Source organism: Anomaloglossus baeobatrachus, chromosome 5 (genome assembly GCF_048569485.1).
Source record: "Anomaloglossus baeobatrachus isolate aAnoBae1 chromosome 5, aAnoBae1.hap1, whole genome shotgun sequence".
Classification (NCBI taxonomy): domain Eukaryota; kingdom Metazoa; phylum Chordata; class Amphibia; order Anura; family Aromobatidae; genus Anomaloglossus; species Anomaloglossus baeobatrachus.
In genome coordinates this window covers 298,360,540-298,383,710 of record NC_134357.1, presented here as the reverse complement: position 1 = coordinate 298,383,710, position 23,171 = coordinate 298,360,540, and the positions used below count along the sequence as shown (strand labels likewise).

The window sequence follows — 23,171 nt, the reverse complement described above, 5'->3', positions numbered from 1 at the left end:
GCTCTGGGACAACAGTCGCAGTGGGAGTGCGGCATTTGCTCTGGGACAACAGTCGCAGTGGGAGTGCGGCATTTGCTCTGGGACAACAGTCGCAGTGGGAGTACGGCATTTGCACTGGGAGTACAACAGTCGCAATGGGAGTACGGCATTTGCACTGGGAGTACAACAGTCGCAATGGGAGTGCGGCATTTGCTCTGGGACAACAGTCGCAGTGGGAGTGCGGCATTTGCTCTGGGACAACAGTCGCAATGGGAGTACGGCATTTGCACTGGGAGTACAACAGTCGCAATGGGAGTGCGGCATTTGCACTGGGAGTACAACAGTCGCAGTGGGAGTGTGGAATTTGCTCTGGGACAACAGTCGCAGTGGTAGTTCGGCATTTGCTCTGGGACAACAGTCGCAGTGGGAGTGCGGCATTTGCTCTGGGACAACAGTCGCAGTGGGAGTGCAGCATTTGCTCTGGGACAACAGTCGCAGTGGGAGTGCGGCATTTGCTCTGGAACAACAGTCGCAGTGGGAGTGCGGCATTTGCTCTGGGACAACAGTCGCAGTGGGAGTGCGGCATTTGCTCTGGAACAACAGTCGCAGTGGGAGTGCAGCATTTGCTCTGGGACAACAGTCGCAGTGGGAGTGCGGCATTTGCTCTGGGACAACAGTCGCAGTGAGAGTACGGCATTTGCTCTGGAACAACAGTCACAGTGGGAGTACGGCATTTGCACTGGGAGTACAACAGTCGCAGTGGGAGTGCGGCATTTGCTCTGGGACAACAGTCGCAGTGAGAGTACGGCATTTGCACTGGGAGTACAACAGTCGCAGTGGGAGTGCGGCATTTGCTCTGGGACAACAGTCGCAGTGAGAGTACGGCATTTGCACTGGGAGTACAACAGTCGCAGTGGGAGTGCAGCATTTGCTCTGGGACAACAGTCACAGTGGGAGTACGGCATTTGCACTGGGAGTACAACAGTCGCAGTGGGAGTGCGGCATTTGCTCTGGGACATCAGTCGCAGTGGGAGTGCGGCATTTGCTCTGGGACAACAGTCGCAGTCGGAGTGCGGCATTTGCACTGGGAGTACAACAGTCGCAGTGGGAGTGCGCAATTTAGGCTGCTTTCACACTACGTTTTTTTAACATGCGTCCTGAACGTTTTTTAAACGCAAAAATGGATCCAGTACAAATGCGTTTTAATTTCAATGCATTTGCAATGGACGCGCGTCAACATTCGTTGACATGCATTTGCGTTCAGTTTAGTCAGGATCCGGCGACTTGCAGTTTTTTAACTTTTTTCAAAAATGCTACTTGTAGTTTTTGAGCTGCCTCCAAATACTGCACGTCCCTGGATCCTGACTGAACCACACGCAACTCTCTCTCTCTGCCCCCCCCAGCTGCTGAATTTCCAGTCTGTCACGTCCAGTTCCACTTAAGGGCACTTTACACACAGCGACACCGCTAGCGATATCGCTGGTGAAAGCACCTGCCCCCGTCGGTTGTGCGTCACGGGCAAATCGCTGCCCGTGGAACACAACATCACTAGGACCCATCACACATACTTACCTGCCTAGCGACGTTGCTGTGGCCGGCGAACCGCCTCCTTTCTAAGGGGGCGGTTCGTGCGCGTCACTAAGCGACCGCCCAATAGAAACGGAGGGGCGGAGATGAGCGGCCGTAACATCCCGTCCACCGCCTTCCTTCCTCATTGCGGGCGGCCGCAGGTACAGTGTTGTTCCTCGTTCCTGCAGTGTCACACACAGCGATGTGTGCTGCCGCAGGAACAACGAACAACCTGCGTCCTGCAAAGCAACGATAATCGGGAAAGGAACGACGTGTCAACAATTAACGATTAGGTGAGTAATTTTGATCGTTAACGGTCGTTCCTGCGTTTCACACGCAACGACGTCGCTAACGAGGCCGGATGTGCGTCACGAATTCCATAACCCCAACGATATCTCGTTAGCAATGTCGTTGTGTGTAAAGCCCCCTTAACTCCCGATCACATGACTCAAATGCACGCTCATAAACTTCAACTGACACTATCCTGCATGCGTTTCTCTTTGGAACAACAGGATCTGCTTTTGTAGCGAAAAAACCTTCATATAACGCATGTTAAAAAAACGTAGTGTGAAACTCTGGGAGTACAACCGTCGCAGTGGAAGTGCAGTAGTTGCAGTGAGTGGGGCCGCAATATCAGACTTACATAATAGAATATATAGTTACATATAGATACTTATCGCTAACAAAAATTCCAAATTGGTCATAAGGTTATAAACGCTGTTCACAACTGAATTCAGTCAATTATGTTGCTCTGCTTCAACATAGAATAACACTCAAATAGATGAGCATCAGTCACATGACAAACCCCATTGACCATAACATGGTTCGATGGGTTTACTTCACGTTGTCTGTGATCTGACAGAAAAGTACAGCTTGCTGCAGTATCTTGCCGTGTTTTGCAATGTGAGCATGGACCATGTCTCAAGTGTGAAATTGATGTTCTTCAGATCATTTTCAAAATAAACAGTCCTGCAAAAAAACAAACCAAACTGAGATGTTCTACTTTAGTCCTTTTTAAAACAAATTTGCCAATGTAAGGGCTCATTCACATGACCGTTACGTTTTTGCGGTCCGCAAAAAAGTCCATTTTTTTCACGGATGCATCCGTGTGGAATCTGTGTGACATCCGTTCCGTTCCATATACAGGCCGTGTGTCATCCGTGTGCCTTCCGCTTTTTTTGCGGACCGCAAAACTCACAAGCAGCTAGATAAATAGATATAGATAGAGGGATAGATAGATAGAGGGATACATAGAGTGATGAATGAATGAATGGATGGATGAATGAATAGAGGGATAGATAGATGATAGATGAGAAAGACATATATAATGTCCCACTCCCCAGCATTTTGTAATTTTGCACCCTTTAGTGCCTTTCATGTGGTACTAAAGGGTGCTTAGCCTTGTATTTAGCCAAAAAAATAAACAATTAAAAAAAATAAACGACTTGGGGTCCCCCCTATTTTGTGTACCCAGCTAGGGTAAAGCAGACGGCTGCAGCCTGCAGACCACAGCTGGCAGCTTCACCTTGGCTGGTAATCCAAAACAGAGGGCACCCTACACTGTTATTTTAAATTAAATAAATAATTTAAAACAAAAAAACGTGGGGTCCCCCCAAATTGTATCACTAACCAAGGTAAAGCGGATAGCTGTGGTCTGGTATTCTCAGACTAGGGAGGTCCGCGGTTCTTGAACCCTCCCCAATCTGAGAATAGCAGGCCGCAGCCGCCCCAGAAGTGGCGCATCCATTAGATGCTTTGACCCAGCTCATCCCGATGCCCTGGTGCGGTGGCAAACGGGATAATATATGGGGTTGATGCCAGATGTGTAATATCACCTGGCATAAAGCCCTGGGGTTAGGGATGTCACGCTTCTATCAGATACCCGAAATCAGTAACCCAGTCAGTAATTAAAAAAAATAGACAACAAACACATTTTTGAAAAAAAAAAAAAAAACACTCCCCAAAACATTCCCTCTTACCAATTTATTAAAAAGAGAAAATAAATCCGGGTCCAGCGTAATCCAATAAGGGGGTCCCACGACGATCAATACTCACTGTCCCAGTCAATGAAGAACAGAATGTTCCCCATTGGCTGGGAGAGCAGTGCAGTGACCTGAGCTAATATCATGAGGTCAGCCCAGGTCACTGCAGGGTATGACCAGCACTGACTTCAGGAGGTTAGCGAGGTACATTACCTGTAGTAATGGAAGCCTCTGCACTCCTGACGTCAGCGCTGGTGACTGAGTTCTATGCCCACCACTTTCTCAGATCACCTCTCGCGAGCGGCCCATGACATCATCGCTAGTCACAGTCTCGGGCCACCCACGAGAGGTGATGTAAGAACGCGGCTGTCAGTGACGAGCGCTGACGTCAGGCGTGCAGGAGATCATCACCGCAGGTAATAAACTTTACTAACCTCCTGACAGCAGCGCTCGCCATCCCCGCAGCTGCTCGCACTGCAGTGCAAGCATATGCTGACACACTGCAGTGCTGCAGTGCGGGCATATGCGGACACACTGCAGTGCGGGGATATGCGGACACACTGCAGTGCGGGGATATGCGGACACACTGCAGTGCGGGGATATGCGGACACACTGCAGTGCGGGGATATGCGGACACACTGCAGTGCGGGGATATGCGGACACACTGCAGTGTGGGGATATGCGGACACACTGCTGTGCGGGCGTATGCGGACACACTGCTGTGCGGGCGTATGCGGACACACTGCAGTGCGGGCGTATGCGGACACACTGCTGTGCGGGCGTATGCGGACACACTGCAGTGCGGGCGTATGCGGACACACTGCAGTGTGGGGATATTTCCGGCACACTGCGGTGCGGGGATATGCGGACACACTGCAGTACGGGGATATGCCGACACACTGCTATGCGGGCATATGTGGACACACTGCAGTGCGGGCATATGCGGACACATTGAAGTGCAGGCAAATGCGGACACATTGAAGTGCAGGCAAATGCTGACACATTGTAGTGCAGGCAAATGCTGACACATTGTAGTGCAGGCAAATGCTGACACATTGTAGTGCAGGCAAATGCTGACACATTGTAGTGCAGGCAAATGCTGACACATTGTAGTGCAGGCAAATGCTGACACATTATTGTGCAGGCAAATGCTGACACACTGCAGTGCAGGCAAATGCTGACACATTGTAGTGCAGGCAAATGCTGACACATTGAAGTGCAGGCAAATGCTGACACATTGAAGTGCAGGCAAATGCTGACACATTGTAGTGCAGGCAAATGCTGACACATTGTAGTGCAGGCAAATGCTGACACATTGAAGTGCAGGCAAATGCTGACACACTGCAGTGCAGGCAAATGCTGACACATTGTAGTGCAGGCAAATGCTGACACATTGTAGTGCAGGCAAATGCTGACACATTGTAGTGCAGGCAAATGCTGACACATTGTAGTGCAGGCAAATGCTGACACATTGTAGTGCAGGCAAATGCTGACACATTGTAGTGCAGGCAAATGCTGACACATTGTAGTGCAGGCAAATGCTGACACATTGTAGTGCAGGCAAATGCTGACACATTGTAGTGCAGGTAAATGCTGACACATTGTAGTGCAGGCAAATGCTGACACATTGTAGTGCAGGCAAATGCTGACACATTGTAGTGCAGGCAAATGCTGACACATTGTAGTGAAGACAAATGCTGACACATTGAAGTGCAGGCATATGCTGACACACTGCAGTGCGGGCAGCTGCTGGGCTGGTGCGGGAGCGGGACACAGACTGCACGGGCACCGACGGACGTCACACAGAACTGCTTCCGTGCGGCTTCCGGGGATTTTGCGGGCCCATTGATTTGTATTGAGTCACGGTCCGTTATTACGGAACAGAATAGGACATGTTCGGAACGGACATACGGCATCTGATGTGTTTTTTTGTAGGATCGGATGCACACGGACGTACTTCTGTGTGCCATCCGATCCTACACAAAAGACATTAGAAAAGATGGTCCTGTCTGTAGGTCCGCAAAAAAACAGGAACTGACCAGGACAGACGGAACGGTCATGTGAATGAGTCAGTGACCCCGTGATAAAAAGAAAAGTATGTTATCTGCTTGCTTTTTAATGGGTACGAGAAGTTAAGAATTTTTTTTTCATATGAGAAAACTAATGCAACAAGGATTGTAAAAATGATGGCAGTGTAAGCAGTGAGATTATTGCCTTTATACAATATCCTGAACTGGGCAGTAAACACATTTTTTTGAGCCTGCTATGGTTTACTACATGGTGTATAGATTACTCCCTATGTAAAGTGGCTTAACTTTCGCATGATCTGCTGTCTTGTTTGCCTCGACTTGTTTTCTCGCTCTGCTCCTCTCACACCTTCCATCTGTGTAGACCAGGGGTCTCAAACTTGACTGAGTATAAGGGCCGCACATAGAAAAAAAAATATTTGGGGGGCCGCATTCTTTGCTAGACCCAGTGACATTTTAAGTGATGGCGTATTTTTTTTCCCATACACATTTGGATAACGTTTTTTGACCATTTTTTGCTCGTTTATTAAAACAAATGTGCACTTATTTTTATTTCAGTTTATATATAAAAAGTATTTTTTAATGGGGAAAATAAAAGCATTCTTTATTTTGAATTTTTTTTTTACATTTGATCCCCTTTTTGTAAGTAATATTTTTTTTCCAATTACCACCATATAGTAATTTTGGACAATATTTTGTAGTAATATTTCCATTCTGGTCCTCATCTTTTAGTAATATCCCCATCCTGTAGTAATGTGGCCATATTGTCCCCTGTGGTAATAATAATGTGCCCATATTGTCCCCTGTGGTAATAATGTGCCCATATTGTCTCCTGTGGTAATGTGCCCATATAGGCTTCTGTGGTAATGTGCCCATATTGTTTCCTGTGCTAATGTGCTCATATTGTTTCTCTGTAGTAATGTCCCATACTGTCCCCTTGTAGTATTGTGTCCATATTGTCCCCTGTGATTATAATGTGCTCATATTGTCCCCTGTGGTAATAGTGTGTCCATATTGTCCCCTGTGGTAATAGTGTGTCCATATTGTCCCCTGTGGTAATAGTGTGTCCATATTGTTTCTTTGTAGTATTGTGCCCATATTGTCTCCTGTAGTAATGTGTCCATAATGTCCTGTGGTAATGTGCCCTATTGTCTCCTGTGGTAATGTGTCCATATTGTTTCTTTGTAGTAATGTCCCATATTGTCCCCTTGTAGTAAGTGCCCATATTGTCCCCTTGTAGTAATGTGCCCATATTGTCCCCTTGTAGTAATGTGCCCATATTGTCCCCTTGTAGTAATGTGCCCATATTGTCCCCTTGTAGTATTGTGCCCATATTGTCCCCTTGTAGTAAGTGCCCATATTGTCCCCTTGTAGTAATGTGCCCATATTGTCCCCTTGTAGTATTGTGCCCATATTGTCCTCTTGTAGTAAGTGCCCATATTGTCCCCTTGTAGTAATGTGCCCATATTGTCCCCTTGCAGTACTGTCCTATCCTGTAGTAATATCCTGTCATGACGTTGTTCACATAAACAAAAAAAAAAAAAAAGATTCTTCTCACCTCTCCTCCGTTCCATCGGTGTCTTCCTTACATGCTTATTGCAGCACGCAGGCACCTAGACCCCATGAGGGCCGTGACAATTACTGTCCAGTACACTGGGCCGCCGCCATCAGCGCTTTCCTTCTGGGGAATGATTTGCGGCTCTGCTGCTCTCTTCACATCAATACTAATGGCAGCCAATCAGAATACACCCACGTTAGCTGCTGGCCTCTGATTGGCCAGTGGCGGCTGCCATTAGTAAAGCTGTGGAGAGAAATGCTGCTCTGCGCGGTGCAGCAAATTATATTCACCTGAAGGAAAGTGCTGACGGCGGCGGCCCCGTGTATGTACGGAGCGCAATCATAACGGGGTCTAGGTGTCTGCGTGCCGCAAGAAGCAGCCTCAGGGGCCACATGCGTCCCGCGGGCCGTGTTTTTGAGACCTCTGGTGTAGACTATAAGACTAAGAAAGAGTTGAGCTGTTTTATTGGGAATGATGAGTTCAGGAGGTAAGGAAGAAGTGGATCATAACTGGAGAAAGAAGCCTTTATAAGTTTCGTATATTTGCCTGTACTGCTGATTTATGCAGTTTGCTGAAATAACAATGGACATTTAATATCCTCTGTTGCAATCCTCATGGATCGGTGACACCAATATTTATATAATATGAGAATGCAGAAGTTAAAGCAGATCGTCACCAGATTTCACTATACAAACTGTACACATTATAGACCTGATGAAGCCGGTGTACCTCGGAAATCAAGGTCAGAATGGCAACATCAAGAATGGAATAATGGAAATCACGGGATGGATAGACATGTTAATGACATGCAAATGCTAAAAACATTTGCCCATGTGGTCTCCAGATCAATCTCCAGCTATCATTGCATCCAAGATAAAGTGGGACTCATCCCTGAAATGGATAAACCTCCAGCCTCCAATACCATCTTCCTGTGCATAATGATAACCTTTGAGTGTGAAATCAATGGAACATATCTAGCTACACTGTGTGCAGAATTATTAGGCAAATTAGTATTTTGATCACATGATTCTTTTTATACATGTTGTCCTACTCCAAGCTGTATAGGCTTCAGAACCAACTACCAATTAAGTAAATCAGGTGATGTGCATCTCTGTAATGAGGAGGGGTGCGGTGTAATAACATCAACCCCCTATATAAGGTGTGCTTAATTATTAGGCAACTTCCTTTCCTTTGGCAAAATGGGTCAGAAGAGAGATTTGACGGGCCCTGAAAAGTCCAAAATTGTGAGATGTCTTGCAGAGGGATGCAGCAGTCTTGAAATTGCCAAACTTTTGAAGCATGATCAGCGAACAATCAAGTGTTTCATGGCAAATAGCCAACAGGGTCGCAAGAAGTGTGTTGGGCAAAAAAGGCGCAAAATAACTGCCCATGAATTGAGGAAAATCAAGCGTGAAGCTGCCAAGATGCCATTTGCCACCAGTTTGGCCATATTTCAAAGCTGCAACTTTACTGGAGTATCAAAAAGCACAAGGTGTGCCATACTCAGGGACATGGCCAAGGTAAGGAAGGCTGAAAAACGACCACCTTTGAACAAGAAACATAAGATAAAATATCAAGACTGGGCCAAGAAATATCTTAAGACTGATTATTCAAAGGATTTATGGACTGATTAAATGAGAGTGACTCTTGATGGGCCAGATGGATGAGCCAGAGGCTGGATCAGTAAAAGGACAGAGAGCTCCACTCCGACTCAGATGCCAGCAAGGTGGAGGTGGGTACTAGTATGGGCTGGTATCATCAAAGATGAACTTGTGGGGCCTTTTCGGGTTGAGGATGGAGTGAAGCTCAACTCCCAGACCTATTGCCAGTTTCTGGAAGACAACTTCTTCAAGCAGTGGTACAGGAAGAAGTCGGTATCGTTCAAGAAAAACATGATTTTCATGCAGGACGATGCTCCGTCACATGCATCCCACTACTCCATAGCATGGCTGGCCAGTAAAGGTCTAAAAGATGAAAAAATGACATTGCCCCCTTGTTAACCTGATCTGAACCCAATAGAGAACCTGTGGTCCCTCATAAAATGTGAGATCTACAGGGAGGGAAAACAGTACACCTTTTGGAACAGTGTCTGGAGGCTGTGGTGGCTGCTGCACGCAATGTTGAGCGTAAACAGATCAAGCAACTGACAGAATCTATGGATGGTAGGCTGTTGAGTGTCATCATAAAGAAAGATGGCTATATTGGTCACTCATTTTTTGGGGGTTTTGTTTTTGCATGTCAGAAATGTTTATTTAAAAATTTTGTGCAGTTATATTGGTTTACCTGGTGAAATTAAACAAGTGAGATGGGAATATACTTGTGTTTTATTAAGTTGCCTAATAATTCTGCACAGTAATAGTTACCTGCACAAACAGATAGCCTCCTAAGATAGCCAAATCTAAAAAAAAAACAAAAAAAAAAAACACTCCCAACTTCCAAAAATATTAAACTTTGATATTTATGAGTCTTTTGGGTTGATTGAGAACATAGTTGTTGATCGATAATAAAAAAAAATCATCTAAAATACAACTTGCCTAATAATTCTGCACACGGTGTAGTCCTCCTTTGCAGTTGAGCCTGACAGGAAAATATAGTTTTAACTACTATATATACACTGTAGTTTTTCAGAATACAGAAGACGCAATCAAACAATCATAGTCAGTCTTACCTTACCTTACACATCGGCTTCTTATACGGAGAATGTCGTTCGTTGCCTATAGCAACCAATCACATCTCCTATTAATGAGCTGTAGCTCCCAGCTTCATTGACTTTAATGGAGGCAGGTTTTTTGGTGAATAACTTTAAAGCATGGAGTTACATTTTCCCGTCAAAATATAATCTATGACGTTCACTGAGTCAAATGGGGTGTCTGTGCAAAATTTTGTGATTTGTAAATGAGACGGTGCGAATTCCTTTAGCGGACGAACAAGGACACACACTCTATTGGGCTTGACTTTTTTTTTTCTGATTGAGTGTTATACAAAAGATTATGGAGAGCTGTCCGATCTTTTGATTCGAGTGACAAATCAAAGTTACCCATAGAAGTCTATGGCCTCAGTGTACGGTCTGTGATTATTCACACTATAGAGGAGAAGCATTGCATTTTATTTCATCAGTGAAAATCACTAAGGGAATACACCAGCCATATCAGGTCTAAGAGATCTATATAATTATAGTCTATGAAGTTTGTATTATGAAATCTGGTGACAAATTTGCTTGCAAAAAGGTACTCCCATCTCTGCCATTCATGGCTGTAATGGTAATACCGATCTATATGTGGTGACCAGAGGTAATTAGGATTAGAGAACCAGTCGAGCAGGTTGCGCTAAGCTGTTCATTAATATTCACGTCTATGGGAATTACAGAAGCAGATTAGCACAGCTCGCTCAACTGTTTCCATAATCCCAATCACCTCTGGTTCTGGCAATGGGTGGAAGTTCTGAAGTTCAGACCTTCTCTCGTAGATCTAAGATTTATCACCTGTCCAATGGATAAATTATATCCGATACAGGCGGGAATAACCCTTTAAAAGGGAACCTGTCCGCTGCAATGTGCAGCCATAACCATGAGCAGTTCTGGGTTGCGAATTTCTAATACCTGCCTGTGTTATCTACTAGCATGCATAAAGAGATCTTTAGAAAAGTATTTCTAAAGAGATCCTTTATGATATGCTAATGAGCGCAGGGACTAGTCACAAGGGCTTTATTTCACCTGACTAGTCCGTCCTCTTACCATGTTAGTATACCCACGGGGGCGTGCTAACCTGCTATTTAATGTCCATTGCCCAGCGTCATCAGCAATGACACACATATCTGTGTTCATTATCACGTCTGCAGGAGTCGGGTTTAGGGTCAGTGCACAATATCAGAAGTCCCAGCACTATGAAGGCGGGTATACACATCCCAGCTTCAGAGAGGTCTAGTGCGCATGACCGGAACTTCTGACCCTAAACCTGGCATCTGAAGTGGTCACAACGGCCAAAGGTCAACGCTGATGACGCTGGACAATGCGCATTGAAAAGCATGTTAGCACACCCCTGTGTGCGTGCTAACATGCTAAGAGGGCAGATTAGTTGGGGGTAATAACGCCCTTGGGACTAGTCCATGGCCTCATTAGCATACGATAAAAGATCTTTAGAAATCCTTTTTCTATAGATCTCTTTATCTATGCTAGTGTATACAGGGATGGTTGGGCAGGGATTAGAGAGATACACTCAGAACTGCTCGTGGTTCTGGGTGCATATTGCACCTGACAGGTTCCCTTTTAGAATTTTAACTGGAAAAATGCATTGTTCAATGCAGTTAGATGTGAAGAATGTTTGCCTCAGAGCTAAATCCAAAATCTTGAGATAGCAGGACCTTCAAATATTGTACACTTGTGCACCCATCGCTTTAACCATTTTATGTCCGATATCCTTGTAGGAAAGATGATTCCTCCACGTGGAATCTTCTTTTGATACATCATTCACAGTGGAAGCTGTTGGACCCCCAGATATCCCAAAAACACAGGGGCTGTGAATTCTGTTAACACCTGAGCCTCTTTGCACTAGGTTCCTGGCATTTTCAGAGGCAATGCATGTAAGAAAGCATAGCTAAAACTGATGTCAATGACCATATCCAATCTTGAAGGAACATCTATGTCTAATGGTTATTACTTATATATAAGAATTACACAGACACAATTATTTGTTACATTCTAGTATATTTATTACCTTAAGAATAAAGCAATTTTTACGTAGAAGAGTAAATTAAAGTTCCCATTTTTATGGCCATCGTATACAGAGATGGCCTGTTTGAGGCTAATACTGAGATGTCGAGGTCATTCCAGATCATTACAGTAAGGGCACACTTAATACTGACTGTTGCCCGAACCTGAGAATTTTGCACGTATATAGATGTAAGTCTTCACATGCCATCCTTAGCAGAAGAGCATCCAATACCTGAGCATCACTCATAAAAGCTACCGATGCCAATGGTCAGATGGACTTTCCGTACCTTGTAGAATATATGTGACAATATATAAAGTGACAATATATGAACTAAATCTTACCTATACATTACAGAATAAATAATATTCAAGCTTGGACAACAATTTATGAAAAAAGTTGGACTAAGACAGCAATAATTAATAATATTTTCGATGGCTGCATAATATCCTCCATCAGGGGTGCAAAGATGCCGAACACATTGGTAATACTCCTGGATACATCTACCAACTTCAGCCCCAGTGTGAGGTGAACTTCTGGGTCACGTTCTTATGCCCAAAGACCTTACATGCATAGATACATAGTGAGAATGGGGCTTGCAGAATGTTCCCACAAGTTTCTTATCACGAGGTAGGGTGGGATAGGTTAGATTTGCCACGTAATATTGTTATTGTTACCCTCAGATTAGCTAGGTGACTTGAAGTCTCTCTTCTTGGCCCTACCTATTAAAAAGGGCACTCCAAAGAAAACTGGAGCTTATGAGTTTGGAAGTCAATGAGGTTCCATCATGACTAATGCTTTAGCCCTCCCTGGAATTTGGGCAAACAAACCTTCAACATGTGGGTGACATAGCGGTTCTCCATACTCTTGGGGGCATCAAACAGTAATATCTCAGCTGAAGATCATTCCCCACTAAGGCTGCTTTCACATTGCGTTTTTACCCATGTTCAATGGTCCCGTCGGGGTTTCCCTTCAAACCTCCCCCAGCAAAACGTGTTTCGGACGCATGCGCCGACATGGCCATTGACTATAATGGAGTAGACTGAGTCAACGTGTGCTCTGTCTTGCATTTTGGGGTGTATACGCTTTCTGCAGGCAGACACCCAGAAGTCGTCTTCTATTCTGGGATCTCTTTAAATAAGGTAACTAGAAACAGTGTTGGACTGGCTACCGGAGGAATCTCCAGTAATGCCAGGCCTGGATTCAGATACCTGCATTGCACTCCGGAGCTCTCACCTGAGCTCAAGCGTGAAGCCGGGACTATAACGCGAGCGCCGAGTGATTGATTTCCCAGCAACTGCGGGTCAGTTCGTGACAGCTGCAGACAGGCCGGGGTGATCTCCGGAGTTCAGGTGGGAGCTCCGGAGTTCAGGTGGGAGCTCCGGAGTTCAGGTGGGAGCTCCGGAGTTCAGGTGGGAGCTCCGGAGTTCAGGTGGGAGCTCCGGAGTTCAGCCCGGCATGTCTGCAGCTGACATGAACTGAACCGCAATTGCCGGGAAATCAATCACTCGGCGCTCGCGGTACAGTCTAGGCTGCACGCCGGAGCTCAGGTGAGAGCTCCGGAGTGCAATGCAGGTACCTGAATCCAGGCCTGGCATTACTGGAGATTCCTCCGGTAGCCAGTCCGACGCTGACTATAAACCACCTTTGATCCAGTGTAGTCCATCACACGCAGATTTCCTCAAAGTTGATGGGTGTCATTGGCAATAAGGAAGATTGCAGACAGTGTGTGCCCCTGAAACGCCGCTCATTGCGATGCTGATGCAGCCACTAATCATCCCGGTGGACTGTTTCCGACAAATGCAGCAAACACAGTGTCTGCAATTACCATTATTTCTGTTTTGGTGCATTTTGACCCCTACAGTTGCTTACTTTAATAGCAAAATATGCTATTCTAGTAGTAAATCATATTATTAACAGATTGTGAGCAAAAACCTGTTTTTTTTTTTTGTTTTTGTTTTTTTAAATCATAGCGAGTTTTTTATTTTCTTCAGTAACTGTCTCGATTAAGCATCCCATCACGTTGTGTCTATAACTCCTAATAAGGCCCATATGTCTCCATGGTAACAGAGTACAAACAGCCGTAAAAGGCACTCTATCCACAACATCTTGTGGACAGATGAAGGGGTATAGGACTCTGGTATCAGTTCAAGAAGTTTGTTTGTAGTCTGTTTGAACAATTCTGCTGTAACCACAAAATACTGACTGGGAAGAGAACAAGCGCAATAGGGTCTGATCTGAGACACAAGGTGAAACTATATGGTTTTGCTCACCTGGGAGGGTTGTGTCAGACACAACCATTGAAACAAGCCTTGGATATACAGTTGCTGCAGCCCCAGTATCGAGGATACTTTGGTGTAGCACAATGGCATGGGAGGGGTTAAAAAGAATAGAGATAAATACTGGATGTTCAATATGTGACTTTATTCGCTGCATTTCGGAGTAATACTCCATCAGGATCATCATATTGTAAATGTGATGATCCTGATGAAGAAGCTTAGTCCGAAACGCATTGATTAAAGTCACATATCAAAGATTTAGTATTCATTATTATTGTACAGCATTGCAATTTTTAACCCCTTTCACTCCATTCGGTAACCACAAATAGTTAGGGATGTCTGAGGGGGGGGGAGAGTTTGCAAAGTGTTGCATCATTTTGCAAAGGTGGAGTCACATATACTCCATGTCATTTACTCCTACCATTTTTTTTGCAGGCTTTTTGTGATGCTTGTAGGCATTTAAAAAAACCCCAAAACATTACATCAACCTGTCTATGACAAAGGGCATGTCTCATCAGAAAATGACCTGTTTAAAATAGTTTTCCAGTTTAGGCAACAACACTGCTCCTATATTTTGTAAGGAAGTGTCTAATAAGTGTAGGCAAAGGTCATTGATAAGGGATGGGAACAGGAACATGTGTGAATCCTGTGTTATCAGGTGTTGTGTTATCAGGTGTTACCAGTCATTGTAATCCTACCTCTGATGATAAGGAGCTTGCTGAAAACTCTCCCTGAATGAATAGGAATTTCAGTCTAAAAAGGCCCAAAATGGCCAGTGTGAAAATTGCAAGATTACAATTTTTTTTCAATAAATATGAGGGGGTACATTGCAAAAAAAAAGCAAAAATATAAAACAACCACCCGCATATAAGACAAAAACAGTGTCATTTCTGACAACACATTCCCTTTAAAGCAGAAAAGGGGTAAGGTTTGACAACTTAGAGGCACACTGCAGCATTTACATGTTACATAAATATAAATTAAATTATTCACATTGCTATGTGTGACCTTGGTCATATGGATCACTCTAGTATGTACAGTACAGACCAAAGGTTTGGACACACTGTCTCATCTCTAGAACTGGTAAGAGGAGACTTTGTGCAGCAGGCCTTCATGGTAAAATAGCTGCTAGGAAACCACTGCTAAGGACAGGCAACAAGCAGAAGAGACTTGTTTAGGCTAAAGAACACAAGGAATGGACATTTGACCAGTGGAAATCTGTGCTTTGGTCTGATGAGTACAAAATTGAGATCTTTGGATCCAACCACCGTGTCTTTGTAGAAAAGGTGAACGGATGGACTCTACATGGCTGGTTCCCACTGTGAAGCATGGAGGAGGAGGTGTGATGGTGTAGGGTGCTTTGCTGGTGACACTGTTGGGGATTTATTCAAAACTGAAGGCATACAGAACCAGCATGGCTACCACAGCATCTTGCAGCGGCGTGCTATTCCATCCGGTTTGCGTTTAGTTGGACCATCATTTATTTTTCAACAGGACAATGACCCCAAACACACCTCCAGGCTGTGTAAGGGATATTTGACTAAAGGCCCTGTCACACACAGAGATAAATCTGCGGCAGATCTGTGGTTGCAGTGAAATTGTGGACAATCAGTGCCAGGTTTGTGGCTGTGTACAAATGGAACAATATGTCCATGATTTCACTGCTACCACAGATCTGCCAAACATTTATCTTTGTGTGTGACAGGGCCTTAAGAAGGAGAGTGATGGGGTGCTACACCAGATAACTTGGTCTCCACAGTCACCAGACCTGAACCCAATCAAGATGTTTTGGGGTGAGCTGGACCGCAGAGTGAAGGCAAAAGGGCCAACAAGTGCTAAGCATCTCTGGGAACTCCTTCAAGACTGTTGGAAAACCATTTCCGGTGACTACCTCTTGAAGCTCATCAAGAGACTGCCAAGAGTGTGCAAAGCAGTAATCAAAGCAAAAGGTGGCTACTTTGAAGAACCTAGAATATAACACATATTTTCAGTTGTTTCACACATGATTTAAAACATGTGGAATGAAATACTTAGTTTTGATGCCTTCAATGTGAATATACAATTTTCAGAGTCATGAAAATAAAGAAAACTCTTTGAATGAGAAGGTGTGTCCAAACTTTTGGTCTGTACTGTACTTAAAAAAAAAAAACAAAAACAAAATAAAATAAATAAAAAAAAAAAAACCAGACAAATTTTGGATTTTTCAAGCAATTTGCTGCCAATGCAAAGTGCACAACGTATTTCTTATTGTGTGGTGAAATGGGAATATCATATTCTCAGTCTTAAGATAATCCATAAAATCTATGTTATTATGGTCATATGATAATCGGCTAATCAAAAAATGGCCACTCACCGGTATCATCAGCTGCAATGTTAGGAAGAACCTGGCAATAAGTGTTCTGTTTTCCTGCAGCACCCCCACAGGGAAAAGCAGAACATTACACAGAACCCATCCAAATCAATAGGCTGTCTGTGTATGGCCTGGACAGGTCCTCCAGAGCAAAAGACGCTCTTTGTAATTAACCTCTCTGTGGCCGAGACATCAGGATCCTGAATAGGAAAATGCACAATTCACTAATAGAGTTATTCTTTTTTATAAACCAGCAGCTTCTGAGCTGTATTGAATGAGTCCATGGCTGGTGCAATATATGCTGTATTTAAAGGTCCACTGGTGTTAGGGTGGCATGTTCAGAGCAGAAGCAATTCTGTTGAAGCTTAATAAATTGCCATCTTATTGCATACATGTCTAGGCCTCCGCAGCACCTCTATGGCATCTTTTTACTGCTTGGGTGCTGGGAGCATGGCTTTAATCGAGTGATTGTATGATGTTAGTGTTCATATTTCTGGTAGTGTGCTCAGCAATGTGTCACAGTGACAGGTCCAAGGACACTGTGAATGAAAAGAGACAGGGCCAGGCCTAAAATCTGTCATATTGGATAGATCACGCTTGAAAGGTGTGAACGGCAAAGATTTTGTCCCTGTCACTGCTTTTTTTTTGTAGTTGCAATAATAAAAGTTTTCTATGCACATACGCACAAAGGATAATACATTTAGCAGCAAAGTGCAGAGACGGACTCTGCAGAGCCTTAAAACACTGAGGATCAACTCTGCAAGCGACTTATCCGAAAACCTTCCGATACCGAATATGCGCCACAGAACAGGCGTGCTGTATATACCTGCAATGTTAATACCAATCCGCAATAAATAGGCCAACAGTGACTGTTTATATCTCTAGTGTTATATACTACCTGTAGCTACATCATAAGCAGTTAGGCCTGGGTGACACTGCGACTTTTTGTAACGATACTGATTGATTAACTATTAAGTGGCAGCTACAGTCCACCCAATTGCATACAGCTCAGTGTATTGCATTGGACTATTGCTGATGACGCTAGTAAAAATCAATCAGTAGTGCAGCCCAGGCCTTAAGGTACCGTCACACTAAGTGATGCTCTAGCGATCCCACCAGCAACCTGACCTGGCAGGGATCGCTGGAGCGTCGCTACACGGGTTGCTGGTGAGCTGTCACACAGGCAGATCTCACCAGCAACCAGTGACCAGCCAGCAGCGACGTGTGGAAGCGATGTTGCGCTTGGTAACTAAGGTAAATATCGGGTAACCAACCCGATATTTACCTTGGTTACCAGCGCACACCGCTTAGCGCTGGCTCCCTGCACTCCTAGCTACAGTACACATGGGGTTAATTACCCGATGTGTACTCCAGCTACGTGTGCAGGGAACAAGGAGCCGGCACTGACAGCTGAGAGCGGTGGATGCTGGTAACGAAGGTAAATATTGGGTAACCAAGGAAAGGGCTTCTTGGTTACCCGATATTTACATTGGTTACCAGCCTCCGCAGAAGCCGGCTTCTGCTGCCTGCACATTTAGTTGTTGCTCTGTCGCTGTCACACACAGCGATGTGTGCTTCACAGCGGGAGAGCAACAACTAAAAAATGGCCCAGGACATTCAGCAACAACCAACGACCTCACAGCAGGGGCCAGGTTGTTGCTGGATGTCACACACAGCAACATGGCTAGCAAGTTGTGCCTCAGCAGCGATGTTGCTAGCAATGTTGCTTAGTGAGATGTGGCCTTTAGTGTTGTCCCTATATAAAGTGAACTAATGCATGTCGATTAGTCTGTTATAGGTAATGATGTACATTATGTACCAGCCAATTGGGGTCTAAGGTGGGTAAAGGTCAGACCTGTGACCATTACCCATGGGTCAGGTCTAAAGAGAACCTGAGCTAGTGATTTTACGCTTTTATTTTCTATATAGCTTTGCTATAGTAATAGCATCATACATGTCTACATTAATAATGCATTGGCTGTGCATAGCAAAGCTTATTCAGAAAACTGGCACCACACATAAGTATTCAGAAAGGAATGTGCCAAGGTCTATGGGTCTGCTATAGGCAGTGAGAAAAGTACTCCACAAGCAACTGTTGGGAGGACATCAGAGTGCAGGGGGGGGATTAGTGTAAATTTGGTCGAAATGGGTCTCACTTGCCACCAGGTCCCTTTCCGGCACTAACATCTTGCTTGGTTCGCTGGATGCGATTAAATATCTCTTTAAACAAAGCCTTGTACTCTGGTTGACTCTGCTCCAGCCGACGGTCGGCCGCCTCCAGCTGCAGAGTTAGTGCTCTCTCGGGCTCTACTTCTTCTGCAGGGAGGTCTCTGCTGGAATTGTCTCTTGACACCGGACGAGAAGTCTGCACCCCAGCGTGGCAGAGATTGTCCTCGTGTTTCCTGCATTTGGCTAACAGCTCCTCGTAACGTTCCAGCAGTGCGTGATATTGCTCATCCACTTCTCGCAGAATAGACATGCCACGGCGCCTCGTATTGTTGGCATGCAGGGTATAATTGCCTTCATGCCGGCTGGCGGCATCTCTCCCTACGATATCGCTCAGTGCTGTGTCGCTGCAGCTTTTCCTGACAGCTGAGTTCGGAGATGCTGGATTCTTGCCCAAAACTTCGTCCCCCTCTATTGGCTCTGGGTCATCCGTCTCTGGGGTCTTGTTAAGGGGCTCTAGCAATGCCTGCGATAGGCTATCTCCCCGACTTAGGAGGTAACGCTTCACCTGTGTGAACATAGGGATGAGATATGCTATGAAAGGAGGACTGAGCATTCATCTTGTCATCATTTATTCTAGGCTACGGCCATTGTTTGTGTGAATTTATTCACAGGCTTTAGATACAAAGGCCTCTTTGAAAACATGATTGCTCTTTGTCTTTGTGTAATTGTCTTCCTGCATCCACAATTACAGCTCTTGTCTATAGGCCTACACTAGAGACATTCATCACATGCAATTTCCTCGTAATTGCATAGCAAATAAAATGGAGTTTAGAATAAATAACAAGCATATGGACACTTTTGACAACGTTTTATGTGTTATTAGGACTCGTCGACACGAGCTTATTTTCTGTGTCCGCTTGTTAAACAGTACAGCAGAATTTAACCAACGTATTTGATAGTATGTTACCCTATTATACAGATATTGTTCTATCTAGACCAGTGTTTCTCAACTCCAGTCCTCAGGACCCACCAACAGATCATGTTTTTAGGGTTTCCTCAATCAAGTTTTCAGGATTTCCTCCATGTTGCACAGGTGATGGAATTATTCCCTGTCTAATATTGAGGAAAACCTGAAAATCTGATCTGTTGGTGGTTCTTGAGGAATGGAGTTGAGAAACACTGATCTAAAGCATGCAAAAAATCCAACCATGTTGGATTGCTTTTGTGACAGCCACAAGATCACCCTCAAGGCTGCATTACAGTTACAGTAACCTAATATTACTGTGCCTTAGGCTTTATGCTAAAGAGGAAGCTATTCTCCTTGCGGAGACTGACACACAGTTCCAGCATGTCAGTGGTGAGGAGACTTTAAGCCGCAATGCTTCTATGGGAAATATACAAATATCTCTTCAGTGAGGAAGTAGATGAACTTTAGTGCAAACTATTGGAGGTAGCAATCCTAAAAGTGAAAAGTGACCCTTTAACGAGCCTTGTCATATAAATTAGGACTTATGCCAGATCAGAACCTCAATTTGCAGACACAGTGTTTCGTCTATTTCCTCATTGAAGAGACAATTTGGATCTTTCCCAGAGGAGCATTGTGGCTTAAAGTCTCCTCACCACTGGCATACTGGAATGGGGTGTCAATCTCAGCAAGGAGAATAACTTCCCCTTTAGACCCAGTCTTAGCCTTTCATACAGCCAGATCAGATCACTGATGAGGGACAACCATCCTGAAACACAGTGTCTACAAATTGAGGTTCTGATCTGGCATAGATCTTAAAAGGGAACCTGTCACCAGTTTTTCGGCCTATACGCTGCGGCCACCACCAGTGGGCTCTTATATACAGCATTCTAACATATAAGAGCACTGGCCGCTGTGTAGAACATAAAAATCACTTTATAATACTTACCTAACGGTCGTTCGGTTGGCCATATGGGCGCCTCCTCTTTTGGCCATCTTCGTCCTCTCTCTGAAGCCTATGTGCAAGACGCGTCTAGGTCATACACACTCGCCGATCCTGTGCAGGCGCACTACAATACTTTGATCTGCCCTGCTCAGGACCTGAATGCCGGCGAGTGTGTAGGACGTCGGACGCGTCATGCACCGCGGCTAGAGAAGGAGAACAAAGATGGCCATGGCGGCGCCAGCACCGGACAACGGAGATGCCCATATGGCCAACCACACTACCGTTAGGTAAGTATTATAAATTGTTATGTGCTAACAGCGGCCTGGGCTCTTATATACAGTATGTTAGAATGCTGTGTATAAGAGCCCGGTGGTGGTGGCCACAGCTTAGGCTGCTTTCACACTACGTTTTTTTTAACATGCGTCATGAACGTTTTTTTAACGCAAAAACGGATCCAGTGCAAATGCGTTTTCATTTCAATGCATTTGCAATGGACTCGCGTTAACATGCATTCACCTGCGTTTGCGTGCGTTATAGTGAGGATCCAGCGACTTGCAGTTTTTTAGCATCGTTCAAAAACGCTACTTGTAGCGTTTTTGAGCTGCGTCCAAATACTGCAAATTGCTGGATCCTGACTAAACAGCACGCAAACGCATGTGAACGCTGGCGTGCTGATAGGCAGGATCCTGCTTGCTCTACTGAGCATGCCCAGAAGCCAGCCTCCGTGATCAGTCTCTCTCTCCTCCCTCTCTGTCTCTCTCCTCCCTCTCTCTGTCTCTCCCCCTCCCTTTCCCCCACCTGAGAGCTGCGGACACTCGTTATCAAGGTAAATATCGGGTAACCACTTATCTTAGTTACCCGACGTTTACGTTGGTTACGTGTGCAGGGAGCCCGGCTCTTAGCAGCTGCAGAAGCTCGTAACCAAAGTAAATATCGGGTATCCAAGCAAGTATACCCGATGTTTACCTTGGTTACGAGCCTCACAGCTGTCAGATGCCGGCTCCCAGTCTGGCACGTTTAGTTCCCCTCACTCCCGATCACATGACTCCAATGCCTGCCCCTAAACATCCAGTGACAGGATCCTGTAAAAGAACACATGCGTTTGCATGCGTTTTTTGCTGTAAAAGCAGGATCCGCTTTTGCAGCAAAAAAACATTCAGGACGCATGTTAAAAAGACAGTGTGAAAGCAGCCTTATACGCCAAAAAAGTGGTGACAAGTTCCCTTTAAGTCATATGACAAGGCTCGCTAAAAGGCCACTTTTAACTCTTAGGATTGCTACCTCCAATAGGTGGCATTGGAGTTTGTCCATTTCCTCCCTTGAAGAGACAATTAGGCTTCATTCACACATCATTGTTTCTATTCCAAAACCAGAAGTGTCTCCAGAGCATAGAACAGATGTCAATCTTGCAATTATAGTTTTTCTTTGTCAGATCCACTCCTGGTTTAAGCACCACAAACACCAATGCAAAAATACTGCTGTGTGAATGAGGCCCTAGACATGTAGCCCCTGCTTTTAGATGAATAGGATGCATTTTCCAGAATGGACTCACTTGCTTCATTTGCTGTAATTCCTGCAGTTCATTCTCCAGCTCTTTTATGCGCATCTTACAGTTCTCCATCTCACAAGCTCTTTGCTCCAGCTCAGCGTACTCCTGGATGACAGCCTGGTACTCTTGTTCTGCCCGCTCCTTCCGCTGCCGTTCCTCTGCTACCTGCGCTCTCAAGGCATTAACAGCCATCTGCAAACGCTGATTTTCCATCTGTAATGGCTTTTGAGATAGGTCCAAGCAAGAAGCATGTTTGCTGAAAGCATCATCGTACCTGCATACAAGCATTCGTCATGGTCAACACTAACCATGATTTTACCAATGTCCTTCTCATATTCATACATTTTGCAATTGACCAAACTGAATTGAAATCTAAACTGTGATAGCAGTATGGTCAGCACATAGTGGATTTCTTTTGCTACATAGTATGATATAAAACCCCATATATGTGAAATATCTAACCACAGCATTCAACTTTATTTCAGCTTTGGTATTCATATATACACTGGAGGCCAACGTTTCGGCCCTCTCAGGAGACATCAGCTGAAGTGCACGCTACCTGTACAATATAAGCCTCGACGAAGGCCCTAAAAAGAACCAAACATTGGCCTCCACTGTTTAAACGGATCCATAAATATGTTTCTGTTCATGCATATTAAATTTAAAATGTGTCAGCATAAGGGCCCCTTTTTCCTATACCCAATGCTGTTATGCAGCAGTCATTGTTAAGAAACTGTTTCCTTCCTGCATACACTTGGCTGTGCGAGGACAACCATGACCTCACCAGGGATCACATGTGCCCCTTACAGGAGTCTTACACGTCTGTGACACTTATACCTTGGATTACATTTTACAGATGGCAATTCATTATGATGATTATGCCAGAATTCTGGTGTAACACACCATATGGTTAGGTGCAGACGACAGATTTTTTTTTTCTCACCCGAGAAAAATCGGTCCAACTATGCTACTAGAGTTAAATCAGAGTGTGATCCGATTTTCTCGTATGTTCAGTTTACAGAAGAAAAAAAAAATCTTTATCTTCTCCATTCTGTCAATCCATAAAAATCGGATGGCACTCAGGTGATGTCAC

General features: G+C 44.7%; 1 protein-coding gene across 1 annotated transcript in view; it reads right to left on the bottom strand.

Annotated features, from left to right (window-relative positions):
• Positions 1–13,389: 13,389 nt before the first annotated feature.
• CDR2L (cerebellar degeneration related protein 2 like) overlaps positions 13,390–23,171 on the bottom strand; it is a 39,970-nt gene continuing 30,188 nt past the window's right edge. The window contains exons 5-6 of the mRNA XM_075349632.1: positions 22,082–22,352; positions 13,390–19,184 (exon numbers count right to left, since the gene is read on the bottom strand). Coding sequence (XP_075205747.1) covers positions 18,603–19,184; positions 22,082–22,352 — 853 coding nt within the window. The 3' untranslated portion in view covers positions 13,390–18,602. The remainder of the gene's footprint in view (positions 19,185–22,081; positions 22,353–23,171) is intronic.